Below are 18,627 nucleotides of genomic sequence, written 5' to 3' on the forward strand. Positions count from 1 at the left end.
GAGCACTGGTGAAGGGATGGGTATTCGAGCATTGTATAACTGAGATTTAAACCTGAAAACTTTGTAACTTTGTAACTTTCCACAATAAAAAAAAAATAATAACTGTGAGGATTAAGTGAAATACTGATAATGTTTCTTCCAATGCTGATAGGTGATGCCATAATGCAAAATAAAAGAGTCATTATTTGTAACATGGGGTTATTTCCTCCACACCTGCTTCAAAAGGTTCTTGTAAAAATTAATAGCGAATAGATGTTTGGGTCCAGAGAGATCAAACAGAGGTTAAGGTACTTGTTTGCACACAGTCTATCACGGCCACCATAGTGGTTAGCTCTGGGGCATCACGGATGGTTTCCTGCACAAAAGAGCAGGGTGTGGCGCCTAAATGTTGTCAGGAGTTAGCCAAACTCCCTCAAAAATAAAATGTGAACAGATTTGGAGCTAGAGAGACAGCTCAAAGGGCTGGGGTGTGTGCTTGCTTTGCATGCTGAAGACCCGGGGTTGATCTCCTGAGCACCGCAGGGGGTAGCCCCGACACTGAAGCAGTGTGAGTAGATCCTGAGCAGTGCAAGGTGTGGTGTGCACACGCGTGTGAGGGGGAAGAGAGAATAGGTCAAATATATATATATAGTTAATAATAATAATAATAATAATAATAATATTTTTTCTTTGGACCACATCTGGCAGTTCTCAGAGCTCCTCGCTCTGTGCTCAGGGATCACTCCTGGTGGGGCTCAGGGGACCATATGTGGTACCGGGGATTAGACCTGGGTCAGCTGCATTCAAGGCACATGCCCTACCTGCCATCCTGTTGCCCTGGGCCCAAATTATGTGTTTTATAACATCCAATTACACCCGCTGTGCAGATGCAAAAATGTGGTTTTCTTATTCTACCCCACAAGTGCTATGCTATTTTGCTGGCTTAGAGAGCCAAGAAAGGGATACAACGATTTGCCCCAAATGACCTAAATCGACAATGCATCCCAGACACCAGTTCCTGGCCTTTCAGAACAGTCTCTGTCGGCTGGCCCACATGGAGGTGTGGCAGGGACATCCAAGAGGTTCTGGGAACACTCCCCTCTGCTGGTGTGTCCCTCGGCTGCTCTTGCCAAACCCCTCTGTGCAAGCTTCCCCACAGCCCCTTCACCAGAACAGGATCCCTTGGGCATTGTGACCTTGATGTTGGCTGGTGTCTCAGCTCCACAGCTGCTTTGAAGTGAGCGTCAGGGCCCGTGGCAGGGGGGCATCTGTGGCATCTCGGCAGCCACCTCTTTCTGCTTTGAGTGGCCTCAGCAGGGTGGCGACCTGCAGCTTGCGCCTCTCACCTGAGTGACCTCCCGTGACTCTCACAAGAGGGCCTCAGTGGCATCCTGGCTTTATAGGCGTGGAAAACCGAGGCTTGGAGAGGAAACGATGCTTTCAAGGGCGGGTGGGGGTGTGGCTCAGATGAGGAACATTTGAACCTGCAGGAAGCCCTGAGTCTGATCTCTGGCTCCACACATGCATTAATAAATAAGGATCATATTTATTTATTTTTAAATTTTTATTTTATAGTTGTTCACAATAATTTATTACGTTCAATATTCTAACACCAGTCCCACCACCATTATTTGAATTTTCCCATCACCACCCAAGCCTGCCCCAAAGGCAGATCCTAAATAATTTATTTCACATTGCTTGTTATGAATAATCTCCTTAAAAATGATTCAAAGGGTTTCCTTAAAGTGTGTGAAAATTGTTGTATCTCACCTTGGAGCCATTAATTAAGCTTTCGTATAAGAGATTAGTTAGTAAACATGTTGTTACAGGTTGAGCCTTGTGTGCTAATAGAAATATGTATACATATACATATATGTAGAGAGAGAAATGTATGCATAATATTTCTTTTATTTTGCTTTTTGGGTCACACCTGGTGATGCTCAGGGGTTACTCTTGGCTCTGCACTCAGGAGTTACTCCTGGCGGTGCTCAGGGGATCACGTGGGATGCTGGGAATCGAACCTGGGTCGGCTGTGTGCAAGGCAAACGCCCTACCCATTGTGCTATCACTCCAGCCCTCATACAATATTTTTTTAATGTAGAAGAACTGATATTTACTCAGCCATTGATTAAGCTGATTGAATTGGGCATGAACTCCAAATTACTTTTTAAAATTTTTTTAAATTGTATGTTAGTTCACAATGTTTGATTATATTCAATATTCAAACACCAATCCCACCACCATGACACCTTCCCACCACCCAATTCAGGATGTTTCCATCCCAAGCCCCAATTCCTGTCCCAAAACACAACCGAAATAGTATATTTCATATTGTCTGTTATGAAGCACTGCTTAACATGCTTACAAAAAAGTGTTCATATAGGAAACTGTGAAGATTGTTCTATTTTGGCAGGAGCCATTAAGCCATTCTGTAGGATACCACTAACATGTTGTTAAAGTTTGGGTGATGTGAGTTTTGGTATATATATCTGAAAATATATATATATGCATATATATATATATTTCCCTCTATGATTTGTTGCCTATCATCTGAACCCTATCAAATGTGGTGTGGTAATTATGGAGAATGGGTAGAGAGTGTTTTATGATGTGTTGTGTGGCTGCAAAAGCTGCGTGGTCCAGGAAAATGTTTACTCATATGTGAGGCTCGAGCACATGGGGAGTGGCCTCGAGTGTGGCAGTGGTTGGGTTGTGGAGGTTTTTGGCTGCCAGGGCTGGGTCCCTTGGGGCCAGGAGGGCTCTCATCTGCCCCCTCTGGGGCGCCCCGTGTGAAACAGCCTGGTGTGGAGTCCAGTGGCCTGGTTGTGGGGCCTCATGTTATGCTCCCTTTCAGGAGAAACAGCCTTGTGATCTGGACGGTGGCCGATCTCCACATTACTTTTTAAAAAATTCTACTCTAAATGTTAATTTTATTATTTTCCCTTTTTATTAATTCATCATGAGATAGTTACAAAACTTTCACGTTTGAGCTTCAGTCATACAATCATCAAACACCCAAACACCCATCCCTTCACCAGTGCACATTTTCCATCACCAAAAATCCCCAGTATTGCTGCCCCCCCCACCCCCGTTCCAACACTTCCCCTGCCTGTGTTGAGCTTATATAGCTGAAATGGAGGTGGTTTGTGGGTCTGTCTCCCACACACCTAACTTTTGGCCATTTTATTTCTTGGTAAACTTGTTCCCAAGTTGTTGGGGTCCGGTCAAAGGCACAGCGGCAATTTTGGGGTATCAGGAAGTCTGAAGACACCATGAGGCTGCTGATGCACTCTCCCCACAGGTACCGGTTGACCTGATGGTGGCACCATACCCCCCCATATAATATTTTTGATCAAGATCAGTTGCCTTCTACTTTACACCCCATCAAATGTGGTGTGCTACTCTTGGTACATCAGTGGCATAGATCCAGGAATTCTAAAACTTAATAGAGTGATAGAGCTGGAATTAATTTTTTTAAACATTTTATTTCTTGGCAGAATCTCCTGACCCTGTGAGAGTCTGTCTTCCGAGGTGCCCCAAGCAGAACCCCGGTAGCCGAAAACCTCCAGAACCCAACCGCTGCCATGTGCAAGACCCCACTCTCCACATGCTTGGGGGACCATATGTGGTGTCAGGGATCGACCACTGCAAGTGTCTTACTTCCTGTACTCTTTCTAGTCCTTATTTGCTTTATGTCTGAGTCATGTCTGATAGTGGTTGGGTTTGAACTTGGGCCTTCTGCATGCAAAGGTGCACTCAGCCCATTGAGATCTCTCTCACCCCATCTTTTGTTTCTTTTTAAAAAATAATGAAAGGGGCTGGAGTGATAGTACAGCAGGTAGGGTCCGCCTTGCAAATGGCCAACCCAGGTTTGATCCCTGATATCCCTTATGGTCCTCAAATCACTGCCAGGAGCACTGCTGGGTGTGACCACAAAACAAAAAATTGCTTAAAAAATAAAACATACAATATCCTCTTTGTCATGGCTATATACTTACCTCTGAACGCCTTGAGTTATAGTTATATATAATAAATTACGCAATAGTTTTTTTTTTTCTTTTTGGGTCTCACTTGGCGATGCACAGGGGTTATTCTTGGCTTTACACTCAGGAATTACTCCTGGCGGTGCTCAGGGGACCATATGGGATACTGGGGATCGAACCCGGGTCAGTGGCGTCAAGGCAAACACCCTACCCGCTGTGCTATCACTCCAGCCCCAAATTACACAATACTTTTTACATAGCAGTCATCTCTCCAAAAGTGGGCTAAAAAGTTGGCAGCACCATTAAAATTAAAATGGCACAAAGGAAGGAAGTGAGGACCCCAGACAGTGTGCAACTCAGGTCAGTGCATGTTGGAGATGAGGGCAGGATAGTACATAACTCTGTGTGTGTGTGTGTGTGTGTGTGGTTGCATAATGCACAAGGTTTCTGTGCCCTTGAAACGCTCAGCACAGTAGTGCTCGTGCTCGTGGGGTGGGGTGGGATGTGGAGCTGAAGAATAAAGACAAAGGATAGGTTCTTCTTGAGGGGGGATCAGGGAGACACCTAACAGTGCTCAGGGGCGCTACTGGCTCTGTACATCCCTCTTGGTGGTGCTCAGGGACCCCTGTGTGGTGGCAGGGACTGAACTTGGGTCAGTCACATACAAGGCAGGCATATTATTATTATTATTATTGCTTTTTGGGTCACACCCGGCGATATACAGGGGTTGCTCCTGGCTCTGCACTCAGGAATTACTCCTGGTGGTGCTCAGGGGACCATATGGGATGCTGGGAATCGAACCCGGGTCAGCCACGTGCAAGGCAAATGCCCTACCCGCTGTGCTATCGCTCCGGCCCCAAGTCAGGTGTCTTAACCCCTGTACTGTCTTGGAAGATTCTCTTATAGAGGAAATCATCAATGTGTTGGTTCCTTTATACAGGTTCCCTATGATCACTACAGTTCACTTAGGGGTGAATGTTGTCTGATGTATTTTATGTTGATGTGAAGACAAATCCTTATTCCCACACATCCGTCATGGCTGGGGGGCTGAGAAAAGCACACTGGGAATCTGAGGAATTCAGAATTGACTTTAGGTAAACTCAAAAAGGGGTGTTATTTACACACACAGATAAATATGTAGATCTGGGAAATGAGAGTTAAACATTCGCTAAACACCAGCTATAAATTGCTGTGTGTGGGGGGTGATGGTGTGTGGTACATGATGAATAAATCATCGCTCTTCCCAGGCAACTGGACGAGGTCCCAGGCCCCTGGAGGTTCTAAGTACTAAATCCCTTGGCAGGAAGGAAGCGCGTCATAGCTACACAGCCTCTTCTTTCAGGCATTCGCACTGTGCAGAATAATGAGGTGGACGGGTTTGGAAGGAGTGGAGGTAGGAAAGTCTTCTGATTGGACACCCGCACCCTGGGAGGCAGAATGTATATACTATCCTGACTTACTATCTGTCCAGAACTCAGGGCTGCTTCTCCGGGGAGGGAGCATAGAATGAGGCCCCCATACTATGCCACCAGACTCCACGCCAGGCTGTTTCACTCGGGGTGCCCCCAAGGGACTCAGACCCAGCAGTCAACCTCCACAACCTAACTGCCACCACGCTCCAGACCATGCTCCGGGCCACTTTCCACACGCTTGGGCCAAGCCTCACGTACGAGCGAAGTCCCACAGAACCCAGGTAATGAGGAACTTTGTGACCTTGGACTCTGGGCTCAACAGGATCTGGGAGCAGAGATCCTCTGCCTGCTTCCCCCAGTCTCCGGCGGCTCAGGGGTCACACCCATAAACCACCACCTGCCTGCGCCAGGTAATCTCATCGGCCACTGTCCATAACTCACAGCTGCTTCTCTGGGAAGGGAGCATAAAATGAGGCCCCCATAACTATGCCACCGGACTCCGCGCCAGACTGTTTTCACCTGGGGCGCCCCAGAGGGGGGCAGGTAAGAGCCCTCACAGCCCCAACGGACCCAGCCCTGGCAGCCGACCTCCACAACCCAACTGCCGCCATGCTCCAGGACGCTTTCCACAAGCTCGGACTGAGTTTCACATATGAATGAACATATTCCTGAACTGCGCGGCTGTGACACATCATAAGACACTCCCTACTCATTTTCCATAATTACCAGACCATATTTGATTGGAGGTAATCAAATATGGCACCGATACCATCCGAACCCCTCGAGCTCTCCCGAACCCGGTTCACCATCTCGCCTTAGACAATGTGTGGCTCAGCACGCCAGGCATGAATCTCTAAGCGTGATCCCTGCTGGACATCTCTGGCTGTTTTGCAAGATTTGGACAGAGTGGCATCGGCAGGACACGGAGAAACCGCAGCGGCGGCTGCAGTGTCGCCACCTGCCCAGGCCGGGCTGAGTCTGAGCCGTCGGACACAGAGCCGTGGTGGCAGTGCACGCAGTGGCTCATCCACTGTGGGGGCTGTCAGCCAACCACCTGGTGACCTGGGACTTGGAGCAGGTGCTCGACCTGGCACAGACCCTCTGCCGTAGGGTCCTGCTCTGCCAGCTGCTCAACAACCTCCAGGTGCACTCCATCAACCTCAAGAGGATCAACCTGAGGCCGCAGATGTCCCAGGTGCTGCCCAGAGATGCAGGCAGGTGCGTGTTTGTCAGTGTGCAGGTAGTTACAACATGCCAGTCAACCAAAAGCTTACATTCGGTAGACTAGGAACACCTGCAAAGGTGATTAGAGGTGGCCCCCAAAAGCTCCATCCCTCTTAGAGAGCCTGGCAAGCTACGGAGAGTATCCCAGCCGCACGGCAGAGCCTGGCAAGCTACCTGTGGCGTACTCGATATGCCAAAAACAGTTAACGACGATGGTCCTCATTCCCCTGACCCTGAAAAAGCCCCCAATACTCCATTGGCTACACTAACATGCAACAGGGACTAATGGAGACATTACTGGCACCCGCTCAAGCAAATCGATGAACCAGGATGACAGTGATACAGTGATCCTGACTAACTGCTCAGTATCTACAAGCATAGCTTTTATTTGCTACAGTGCTTTCCTAAGTGGAAAGCTAACATGCACATACAAACCTCAGGTCAGCGAGATAATACAGCGGGTAGGGCACCTGCTTTGTATTTGACCATTCCGGGTTTGATCCCTGGTACCACACTTGGTCCTCTGAGCCCTGCCAGGAGTGTTGCCTGAGCAGAATCAGGAGTAAGCCCTGGGCACGGCTGGGAGTGGTTTTCCCCTCACATCCCCCGCCCCCCCCACCCCGCCAAAAGTTAAAACCAAACCAGAACAAAGCAACAAAAGAATCAAAAGACCAAGGTCTCCAACTGGAACGCCCTATTTTAAACTAACTCTGCATTAAATCCAGGACTCCAGGTTTCTCCCAAAGTTGGCCGTGAACTGTTAACAAGAAAGCACACACCCTCGGTTAGCAATGCATACAAAGCAGCAAGGCGGCCGGGCTGGGGTGTGCGGCTGGGGTGCTTGCAGAGTTGCCCACGTGTCCCACTTCAGAGAGGAGTCAGCCTTCAGGGCTTCTGAAGAGCATCCGTGTCTGTCCCACACGCCTCCAGATGGGTGTGGGTATGCTGGGGGCACAGTCACGAGGACTGAATCTAATCAGCCTAGTCAGCTGACCCATCAACCAACTTCGGAAGCCAGCAGGTGCATGGGCCTTGAGCGAGCATTGCACTTTACCCATCATCCATTCCAGTGGTTAGGAAGAAGGACGGTTTCAGCCAAAGGAAACTCAGAAAGAAACATTTTTATTTTCAGAGCAGCTGATGCAATACTGAACTAGATTCTCACAAATAAATAGGACAGAGTTTATTTGGTTACATCTCTAGTTGAAGAATGCCTGTCTATAGGATGTGTGAAAATTTCTGAGAAGGTGGATGATTAGAACCTTTCAAGTAAAATGCTCCTGACTCTTGCTGGAAAAAAAAATTGTGATCATTAAAAAAAGAACAAAGGCAAAATAAAACAAAAACCAACTTCAACTCGGGAAGAAAATCACCTAGGCTGCCCATTTTTTGTTTGTTTTTTAAGGAATGCACCTTTTAAGGACAAATCTATAAAACATCTTTATTTATTTGTCACATAGATGTTTAAATATAACTTTGCTTTCAAGCTTCAAACTTTTTAAATTTTTTAAACCCCTGGTAAAATAAGACTTTTGGTTCACCTTAACAAAAACTGACTTAGGAAGAAACATTTTTAGCAAAATGTATTATAAAATTCACTAGAAAATACTGTCCTCTTTTTGCCAAAATGTTACATAAAATCCTTATTAAAAATACACACGTTACAAAAGAAAAATTAGGAATATGCTATACATAGTGCGTAGGCAATGGACCCAGGGACTGGCATTCCGGGGGAAAATACAGTTTAGCACACTAGATATTATGATGTCAACTTATAATAGTGCAAGCCTGAATCAATCACATCCTGAATGGGAAGACATGCAAGTTATTGGCTGAGAACAAACTACTGCGAAGGCAAAACAGGAAGCAATCACCACCACTATTTAAAAATGTTTTCCTTTTTATTACATTAGGGTTTGTTTTTTTTCAAAAATACTTTTCTTTACAATAGAACTCCTAGAAAATATTTACAACCTTCCTCTAATAAAATATAACAGCAGTTAAATATATTTGAAAATAAGATGGGTTTTCCATAAAATATATCTGTTAACTTTTATATACAAGCTTTCTCAAAGAGGTCTAAAGTCACGAATGAAAAGCCATCTGATCGTAAACAGTAACCGTGGTGAAGACGTTAACCGTTAGGGGGAGAAGTTCTGGGGTGGGGCGGCAGGGGGCGCTAGAGGGAGCTCGAACACCACGCACGCAGGCAGGCAAAGGGCTTCAGAAAACATGAAGTGCAATTATGTTACTGCAAAGTCAATTGTTGAAGTTGATCGTTGTGGAGAAGAAGGAATTCAGGAATTTGAACTGTCTCATGTAGGAGGAGTTCTTTGGTTGTTGCAAGTCAAAAATTCTTACACTACACTGTATGGAAAAATCAACGTTAAATGACGTTTGTCTTGGCAACTTCGTTTATTTCTCATGTTTAAAACTAGACCGGCCGGGCAAATCTCCAAATAGAGTGAATGTATTTGCTTTATAAACATTTTCCTGGGTGTTGGCTCCTTTGACAGATAAGTTTTCGTAGAGCCGGCAGCAGAAGTATTCCCCAATCCCTCTCCGACATCTGCGAACAGCGGAAGTAGTCACTTGGACAGATGCCGGCCATCGTTAGCACAGCTGGAATATTCCAGAATATCCTTGCCACAGCGTGGATGTAGCACCCAGCTCTTAACTTAATACTTAGACTAGAATAACCTGTCTGAAATGGCAGCAAAGAAAACTTTTTGTTTTTCATCCTAAAGAAAAGATGAAGGAACTCTCCCCAAAACAGCTTTCCTGGAAATGTAAGTGTTCATATTTTTCTCTTCCGTCCGTGGCTTTCCTGAGATTCCGTGAATATGGCCTGGGAGGGGCCACCGTGGGCCAGAAGTGGAAGCCAAACGCTTTCACAGAGTCAAACCAGAGGGGTGTTTGGGTCCTGGCCTCATGCTTCCGTGGACCTTGCAATGCCGGGATTCTAAGACCCAGCAGGACTGCCACCCTGTGTGGGGCAGAGGAACCAGCCTGTCTGGGTCGGGCAGGGCCTCAGAAGAAGTCACACCTGGTCACCTTCGAGGGGAGCCCCCAAAGCAGCCCTCCCCGTGGCCTTTTGCGTGAAAGCTGCACTCACGTTCCCTAAAGGGCCAGACTGAGTCAGCTCAGAGGCCTGAGCTCAATGCCACATTTTGAAGGATTACAGTTTGATTACCTTCAAGTACCAGCAGGAACCCTGCCAACAGGGACAGGAAGAGGCAGAGCAGAGTTATGTGGCTTGGAGAATTCTAGAAGAGCTTTGGTAAATGACTGGAATGAATACGTTCATTGTCTGAATGCAAACATTGTAGCTAGAGTGGTATCTGAAACCATTTCTGTCAGCCTCTCTTTCCTATCTTCCTGCATCTGCTACAGATTAGACCGTTCTTTTCCTAATAGTTAACATCAAGGTCAACTTCCGTCCAGCGTCAATGCATTAAAGCAAAATCCCAGTGAATGAGGTTTCACAGTATTTCCAAGTGGCACAGAGTAATTTCAGAACTCCACTGACCATTAACAGTGTTGCAAAAACAAAAAAAGAAAAGAAAAAAAAAGTCTCTTCCAATCTAGTTTTGGGTCAAAGAACACTTTTTGGAATTCGATGGATGCCCTTTGACCAACGTTCCAAGCAATGGCCACAGCCAATTACTAATTGGGGTTACTTTCCCCCCAGGCAGGTCCCCAGCCTGGAGACAGGCCCTGACACATGTCACCCAGAACAGGGGGACACGGAGGAGGTCACATTTGCTCTCTGAACCAGCTCCCCAGAGAGCCGGGGCCGGGTGTGGACGCCTGAATTCTTACAGTACTCAGTTCCTCGGACAGGCTAGACAGGGAGAAGAGACTTATTTTCACATTTGGGCAACTCTTCAGATGACGCGTGTGCTAAGGCTGGTTGTACTCCCTGGAGAGCCACACCCCTAGCAAAGAATCCTGTGGCAGAGACGCCAAGGTCAGGGCAAACTGCAGAATGAGGTCAGAATGGAACAAAAATCACTCTTGGTGGAAAGGATGGCCCAGGCCCCAGCTCAGAAGAGGGGAGCCTGCCTCATACATACACATCCAGGGCATGGCACATGGAACACGGATGGGCACACACACACGCGCGCACACACACACACACACACACACACACACACACACTCATTCACTGCAAGCTTTGGGATAAAATGCAACCAGGATGGCTGACATCTGAAAGCACACGCACCTCAGTTTCCCTCCCTGCGGGAGGAAGTTCATAGTAACGCAGGCCAGATGAAACGCCTCTTCTGAAAGAGAGTTGTGCCAATAATGTATTCCTCCCACAAAACAAGTATTTTTTTTTAAATAAAAAGCAAAGAAACTGGCATATTTCCCCTCCCACCCTAAACCTGAATAAAACGACCACTTTTTAAACAGGTAGTTTCAAATGGGTACGAAACAAGCAGGCAGACCAGGTTTCCTGACTCGGGCGACAGGGGCCGTGGGGGCCCGTGGCCTGCGGGGGGCGCGGGGGCCCTAGAGTTCCGTGTCCCCCTGCAGCAGGACAGAGTCTTGGTCCTCCAGGAGGAGGCCGGCGTCCATGACCTCGGCCTCGCCCATGACGCCCCCCAGCTGCTGCACCACGTCGTCGTCCAGGATGCCCGCGTCCTTGATGGGCTTCAGGAGGTTCATCTGGTCCAGGGGCAGCAGCCCCGGGGCCCCGGCCGGGCCCGTAGTCCTCTCGATGGTGGCCGCCATCTCCGCCGCGAAGGCCGCCTTCTGCGCCTTCTGCCTCTGCTGCTCCTCCTGCTGCCGGTGCGTCTTCATGTGCGCGTTGCGGCTCTTGATCTTGAAGAAGACTCTGGGGGGAGAGCAGCTGTGGTGAGGCCTGGAGGGAGGAGGGGCGGGAGCACGGGGCGAGGGTCCGGGCTTCCTCCTCGGGAGAGTGAAGGGGGAATCCTCACAGCCCCCCTTACGCCCCCGAGTCCCTTCCTGCTCCGTCTCTCGCCAAGGCACCCCAGGGGCTCTCCCCGCTTCTTCCCGAGAGCCCCCGGCCCGTGGTCCCTTGGGTGCTGCCCACCTCAGGGCCCGTCTCTTCTCCCTTTATAGGACTCTGGCGCTCCTCTCCGAGTCTGTGAGTAAAACTAACTTTCACAGAAGGGCGTAAGCACGGTCTGAAGCAGCCCACCCCCCGCCCCTGGCCTGGCTCCACTCCTCCGAGTTAGAACTCGTGAGGGTCGCGCCCCCCCTGCAGGGCTGAATGCCCTCCTGCTCCTGCTCCTCCTTCTTTTTTGTTTTTGGTCTACACCCGGAGGTACTCAGGGCTTACTCCCAGTGCTGTGCTCAGGGATGACCCCTGGTAGGGCTCGGGGGACCACGTGAGGTGCTGGGGATGAACCCGGGTGGGCGGTGCAGCAAGGCCAGTGCCTGGCCCGCTGGGCCGTCTCTCTAGTGCCAAGTTCCCTTCTCAAGATCAACAGCCAGGGCCAATGGCCCCTCCTGCGCTGACCAGCCTGGACCTCTGAGCTGCCACGCTCTCTCCACCCCAGGCCTCGCCTTCGGGCCGCCCTGGAATCTGGCTTCCCCCTGGGGCTTCAGAAGGGAACACTGGCTCTCAGCAGGGGATGCGCGTATCTCCCCAGAAACAGCCAGAGCCACGGCTGACCCCCAGGCGAGGGGACTGAGGACACTGATGAATCCAGGGGCCGGGGCGAGGGGCGCTGCCGACGCGGCGGAGAGCCCCCTCTGCCCAGCCAAGCAGTGACCAACCCCACACGGCGGGCCGAGAGGCTGGATGAGAGGAATCAGGCAGTGTGGACTGGAGTGAGCCGCCTCCACGCCACCTGCAGCGTGCACGGGGCAGAGCCCGTATCCCTGACTCTCCAGGCTCTGCTCTAGAGGGGCTTTCCAGACTGCCTGCCTGCCCCAGGCCAGGGCTGGCCAGAGCACTGCCCGTCGAGAAGCCCTCATCCCTCGGCGAGACCACGGCAACCCCAGCCCGTGGCGGGTGAGCAGCTCGGCAGTGGAAAGGGTGTTCTGGGAGCATTTGCTCAAGGTTGCCCCATGCTCGGAAAAACTACGGGAATGGTTTGCACTTGCCACCGCTGGCATCGGTAAGGGCCAGGCAGTGACCTGTGGGTGGAGGGGGTGGGCACCAAGGCCAGAGGCAGCGTGCCAGGAGGCGGGGGGCATGAGGTGCTGGGCCGGAACCTGGGGCCTCGCACAGGCGATGCGTGTTGTCTTCCTGGAAGCACCCCCAGGCCCCAAACCCTTGACGAGAGTTCTAGCACAGAACACACAAGCTGGGCCAGAGCCACGGGGGAGAGCGTCTGCCTTGCACGCAGCTGACCTGGGTTTGGGTTCAATCCCTGGCATCCCATATGGCTCCCCGAGCACCGCCAGGAGTAATGCTTGAGTGCAGAGCCAGGAGTAACCCGTTGTTGCTGGGTGTGGCCCCAAAAGCCCAAATAAACAAAACCAACACCAACCAACCAAAACAGGAACAGACAGAGAAGCAATTACTGGGCCGTTAAAGGACGGCCAGAGAGGTCGCGCTTTGCCTCCACCTGGTGAAATGAAGAGCTGCAGCGAACTGGGGTGGAGGGGCTGGAAGGTGCCGGCACCAGACCCCCCAGCCGAGGGAAGCCGGCGAGCTAAGGAGTCAGGCTACGCTGAACCGAGTCCCTCCAACCCACGGGGTCGGTAAGGTGACCTCACACTGCCGCACTCTGGAGACCACCAGTGAGCTGAGGGATGCGACACGGGCATGGCCTAGCCGCCACAGGCCACAGATGTCCTCAGAAGGCCCCAGCCATGTGGCCCGACTCAACCAGGCACCCGGAGAAGCTGCTCAAATTTCTGTGCCTCGGTTTCTCCGCTTGTATTAAAATACTCCACCCTCAAGCTAAGTATATGCCTCACAGCCTCACAGGGTCACTTTACTTTTCTTCCCTGTTTGGGGGCAGGGCTGAGGTCACACCCAGAAGTGCTCAGGGGTTACCCTAGCTCTGTGTTCAGGAATCACTCCTGGTGGGGTTCAGGGGGCCAGATGGAGTGCCAGGGAGCGTCTGTGGCAGCTGCGTGCAACCCTGCCAGCCTCTCAGAAAGTTACTTGGTCAATCAATACACGTCAAACCCCCTTAAAGCAGTGTCGGCCAAACACAGAGAACCACGTGAACGGATGGTGCTACTGTAAAATGCCTGAACTGTTCTACCAGGAAGGGTTCTGCAGGCAGGGGTCCCAGCTGCCTCGCGGCTCAAGCAGGGGTGTTTCCTGGGTGGCTTCAGGAGGGGGTTTCTCTCCAGGTAACTGTCATGGTCACGGTCAGTCCAGGGGACCCTGGGAGGAGAGCCCAGCAAGGCAAGAGCTCCTGATGGCAAAGTGCTCGCTGCCCAGGCGGACCCACGGAGGAAACTGGGACTCGACACTGGACACTGGGGGAGGGCAAAGTGGACACAGCCCACCAGCAGTGGGCAGGAGCCAGGCTGTGCCTGTGAATGCAGCAAGTCTCAGAGGCGTGTCCTGGGGTCAAGCTACATTTCCTAACTTCAGTCCTCATCTGAAGGATGAGAAGCAGTGCTGGCCGCAGACGGGGTTTCTGGGTGAGCATTACATGAGCTCATGCGTGTCAGGCTCGGGTAAGCCCTGGGGAGCCACCGGCACTATCCCAGTAACGCAGTGTCAGTCTTCCCGTCCTAACGGTTAGGAACTCTACCTAAACAGGGACGAGGATGACAGATTTTATCTCGTGAGTCACCCAGGGGCCGGCTGGTTGTGCCAGCGTTGGGCCTGAGGTCTTGTCTGAACACGGTGCCAGAGTGTCGTGACTGACTGATGCCCTGGGCGCATGAGGCCTGCGCGAGGCCGTGGGTTCCATCCCTCATTGTTCTAAGGAGAAGGGTTCCAGACAGGCACTCAAGTCATTTGCAAATAGCTCTACAGGGATATGGAATACAGTCGGGGTTGAAGGGAAGCAATGGGAATCAGAACTCCACAAACTTTTTAGGAAAAAGTTTTAGGAGAAAGTGGCTTTGTCACTAGAGATTTACTGTCTGAAGTATCCCTCCTTGTTCTGGTGGGGAGGTTTGGGTCCCACCCTGACCCAGGGCTGACTCCAGTGTGGCTCAGGGGACATTACGGGTGCCAAGGGTTGGGCTGGGAGTCAGCTGCACGCAAGGCAGGCACCCCACTTGCTACAGTGTACCACTCTCAGGCCTCTGAAAAGACCCCTCCTCTACACAGGCTCCAGGGGTCACGCAACGTTCCTGAGCTTAATCTGACTGGGACCAGCCACCCGTGGCCCCTGCAAGTCCCAGGGAGATGGGGGAACGCAGAGCACCCGAAGAACCCACAGCCCATCTCGGCTCAGCCCCCTCCAGAGCCATCATCCCTCCCGCACTCATGCCTGGTCGCTGGCCCTCGTGCACTCACTTGCCACACTCCTTGCAGGGGAAGATGGTGGTGGGGTCCGTCTCCCCGCTGGTGGTGCTGTGCGAGGGGGAGCTCTTCACCGAGCAGTACCCGCTCTGGGCACTGCCAGCCTTCTGCTTCCCAGACGGGACGGCCGCCCGGGCTTTGGTCACCTGGTTGGTGCCTCCGTGGATGCGGGCGTGGCCGTTCAGTGCCTGTCGGGAGCTGAACACCTGGGGAAGAGAGGGAGTGACATGACATCTACAGTCCTGAAAAGGAAACCAGGGTCATTAGTCACTCAGTGGCAAAGACACGGGAAGCAGAAACAGAGTCTAACGACAGGGCATAGCACAAACGCCAGTGGGAGGCTCCCATTGTGGCTAGGGGCAGAGGACACGGCGGGCTGGGCCAGGCCCAGTGGACCAAGCCACCGTTTAGAATTACCTCTCACCCCCCCACCCCCATCCCTAACCTCAACCTGCTTTTCCTCCCTTTTCTTTTCCACCTTCCTTCCCTAGCTTTTGTTTTGGTTTTTTTTTTTGCTTTTTGGGTCACACCCGGCAATGCCCAGGTGTTACTCCCGGCTTTGCACTCAGAAATCACTCCTGGCGGTGCTCAGGGGGACCATATGGGATGCCGGGAATTGAACCCGGGTCAGTTGCATGCAAGGCAAACGCCCTACCCGCTGTGATATTGCTCCAGCCCCTCCTAGCTTTTGTTTTTGGTGGTGCCAGGAATAGGGCCTCACACCGACCAGGTCTTACTCAAAAGCTTACAGGCTTGAAAGAGACAGCAGCCCAGAGCAAATCTGTTTGCTGTGTCCTCCCAGAGGTCCTTGGGTTCAGGAACAGCGTGGGGGCCAGTGACAAGTTGACCGGGCCACCATAGAAGCCATCTCCAGTGCCCCCATTTTAACAGAATGGGCATGAAAGGGGACAGATCTGACTTGTTACTTGAAGCTGGCCTGACAGAGGGGTGTCCCCTGTCAGCACTCAACTGACCTCTGGGGCTGGGCAGCTACCAGCTCTGGCTTGGGGGCAAGGTTTACTCCTGGCTCTGTGCTCGGGGATCACTCTTAGCAATGCTCGAGGGCGCTGAGGAGCTCGCCAAGGTTGTCATGTGCAAGGCAAGCGTCCTGCCCGCTGTGCGTCTCCCTGGCCTCAGGAACACTGTCACTTAGCGCCAGCTCCATCAGCCCAAGCAAAGCTCTGTCGAGAACTGGCAATGACGGATTGGGACGCTCAGGTCACTCAACACCAAAGACAGGAACAAGTGAGCAATTTCTCTGCAAAGCTAATCCAGCTTGTCTAGAGCACCCCCTCCCGATTTTCCTCTTTCATTTCTTAAAGGCAGTGGCTTCTTTCGTGGGAATGAGGTTCCACAAGCCGCACTGCCGCTCTGGGAGGCAGCATCGTCCCCTGCGACACACAGGCAAAAAGAAGCACTCACTGTGGGAACTGGGGTTTCCCGTGATGGGAGTAATGCTGGCATTCAAAAAAATTATTAATATTTTTGCTTTATGGTTCACACCGGCGATGCTCAGGGGTTACTCCTGGCTCTGCACTCAGAAATTAGTCCTGCGGTGCTCGGAGGACCATATGGGATGTTGGGGATTGAACCTGGGTTGGCCGCGTGCAAGGCAAATGCCCTCCCCGCTGTGCTATTGCTCCAGCCCCAATGCTGGCATTCTAAAGCCATAACCTTAAGACTGTCCCTACACAGGTGTGCCTGGCTTTAAGAAACTTGACTAGGGTGAAACATGACTAAGACGAGTATGAGGCCAGGGGGTTCCCTGAGAGACCAAGGCAAATAACTCAAAAAAGATCCACTGGACACACGGGAGTGTGGTCCAGGCAGGTGCAGATTCTGAGCAGCCACAGAACAAGCAACGAGCAACTTTCATTTCAATAAAATGAAGCAACCAGCCACCTCAGCAGGGCTGGGCCAGGGGCGGGACATGCGGTGGGTTTGTTTTTTTGTTGTTGTTTTGCTTTTTGGGTCACATCTGCGATGCTCAGGGCTTACTCCTGGCTTTGCCCTCAGGAATTACTCCTGGCAGTGCTCAGGGGACGACATGGGATGCCGGGGATTGAACCCGGGTCGGCCATGTGCAAGGCAAACGCCCTATCTGCTGTACTATCACTCTGGCCCCAGGGTTTGTTCTTTTAATTTTATTATTACTATTATTTTGGCTGGGGCGGGGTGCACACCTAGCAGTGCTCGGGGGTTACTCCTGGCTCTGCACTCAGTAATTACTCCTAGCAATGCTTGGGGGACTGTGGATCAAACCCGGGTTGGCTGTGTGCAAGACAAACGCCCTACCTTTCTTATGCTACCTCTTTGGCCCCTTTAATTTTATTAATTTTTTTGAAGGGTTCACACCTGGAGGTGCTCAGTCAGGGCTTACTCCTGACTCTGAGCACAGAGATCACGCCTAGCCATGTTTGGGGGAACTATGTAGGGTGTTGGGAATCGAACCTGGTCAGCCGTATGCAAGGCAAATGCCCTACCTGCTGTGTTATGGCTCCATCCCAGCCCTGTGTATTTTTAAATCGTGAGAGTTTAGGTCAGTTTTGCTTTTAATTTTTGTGACCAGGGACCCGAGGCGGTAGAGTGTGTGTGTGTGTGTATGTGTGAGTGTGTGTGTGTGTGTTTAGGGGTGGAGGGGCATGCAATGCTGGGAACTCACACACGTGAGCCCAGTACCCTAGCTGAACTTCCAAGCTACTCCCCGGCCCCACTTCTTCGTTTCCTAAAGCCAGGCACGGCCCTGCAACCCTCACTAGGTGCCCGGAGGACACGGCGACACTTACAGCCCCACAGTTGGGCATTTCGCAGACGAAGGAGCCGGAGGGCTGGCCCAGGGTCTGAAGGGGGGGCCCCTCGGTGGCGGCCAGGACAGGGCCTGGTGGTGGCTCCGGGGACTTGCACACTTCGCTCTCCTCTTCTCGGGTGCACTTCCTGTCTTCGTCTGGGTCCTCCTCCTCCTCTTCCAGCTCTTCTTCTTCTTCGCTCGTCTGGGGTTGAAGCAAAAGGGGGAGAGGCCCAAACGGCATTTTCAGTGATGACCAGAACCCCCAGCCAGGAGAGCTGCGGCGAGAGGCCCCTGGGGAGGAACTGGGGTGCTCGAGGGTGGGTCCCTCAGCACTGGCAGCTCTGAGGCCCTGCCCGGCTCTGGGGCCCTCGACCCGACTCATCAGGCTCCAGCTCCTGCTGGCAGCTCCGGAGTTCAAGCCACAAGTCTGTGGTTGTGGAGCACTCCTGGCGGAGCTCAGGGCCACAGGGGATGCTGGGGATGAAACCCGGTGGGCCGAGTGCAAGGCAAGGGCCCTCCTGCTGTACTTAGACTGCAATTGTTTCCCTCCCCTTGCATCAAGTTTTGGGTCATACCTGGCAGGGCTTTGTGCTCAGGGATCACTCCTGGCAGGGCTCGGGGGCCATTGGGGTGCTGGACTTAGAACCCAGGCCAGCCGTGTGCAAGGCAAATGCTCCACCGGCTCTGGCCCACGTGACTGCTCTTATAGGCCGTGCACGTAACCTATATTCCGGAAAGCAGTGCGGCTGGCTGAGCTGCCCCAGGCTGAATGAGGTGCTCCTGCACTTGGACCCTGCTCCAGCCTCATGCGCAGAGGAGGAAACT

At 51.9% G+C, this 18,627-nt stretch overlaps 1 protein-coding gene across 9 annotated transcripts in view; it reads right to left on the reverse strand.

Moving 5' to 3' along the window:
• Window positions 1-7,699: 7,699 nt before the first annotated feature.
• Window positions 7,700-18,627, reverse strand: part of TRERF1 (transcriptional regulating factor 1) — a 223,960-nt gene continuing 213,032 nt past the window's right edge. For 6 of the 9 annotated variants that reach the window (XM_055134607.1, XM_055134610.1, XM_055134614.1 and 3 more), the window contains 3 exons: window positions 17,801-18,004; window positions 15,009-15,256; window positions 7,700-11,438 (listed from right to left, as the gene is read on the reverse strand). In XM_055134607.1, coding sequence (XP_054990582.1) covers window positions 11,114-11,438; window positions 15,009-15,256; window positions 17,801-18,004 — 777 coding nt within the window. In that variant the 3' untranslated portion in view covers window positions 7,700-11,113. The remainder of the gene's footprint in view (window positions 11,439-15,008; window positions 15,257-17,800; window positions 18,005-18,627) is intronic. The other 3 variants (XM_055134615.1, XM_055134613.1, XM_055134611.1) reach the window with 1 other exon arrangement.

The sequence above is a fragment of the Sorex araneus genome, chromosome 4, assembly GCF_027595985.1.
Source record: "Sorex araneus isolate mSorAra2 chromosome 4, mSorAra2.pri, whole genome shotgun sequence".
NCBI classification, from domain to species: Eukaryota; Metazoa; Chordata; class Mammalia; order Eulipotyphla; family Soricidae; genus Sorex; species Sorex araneus.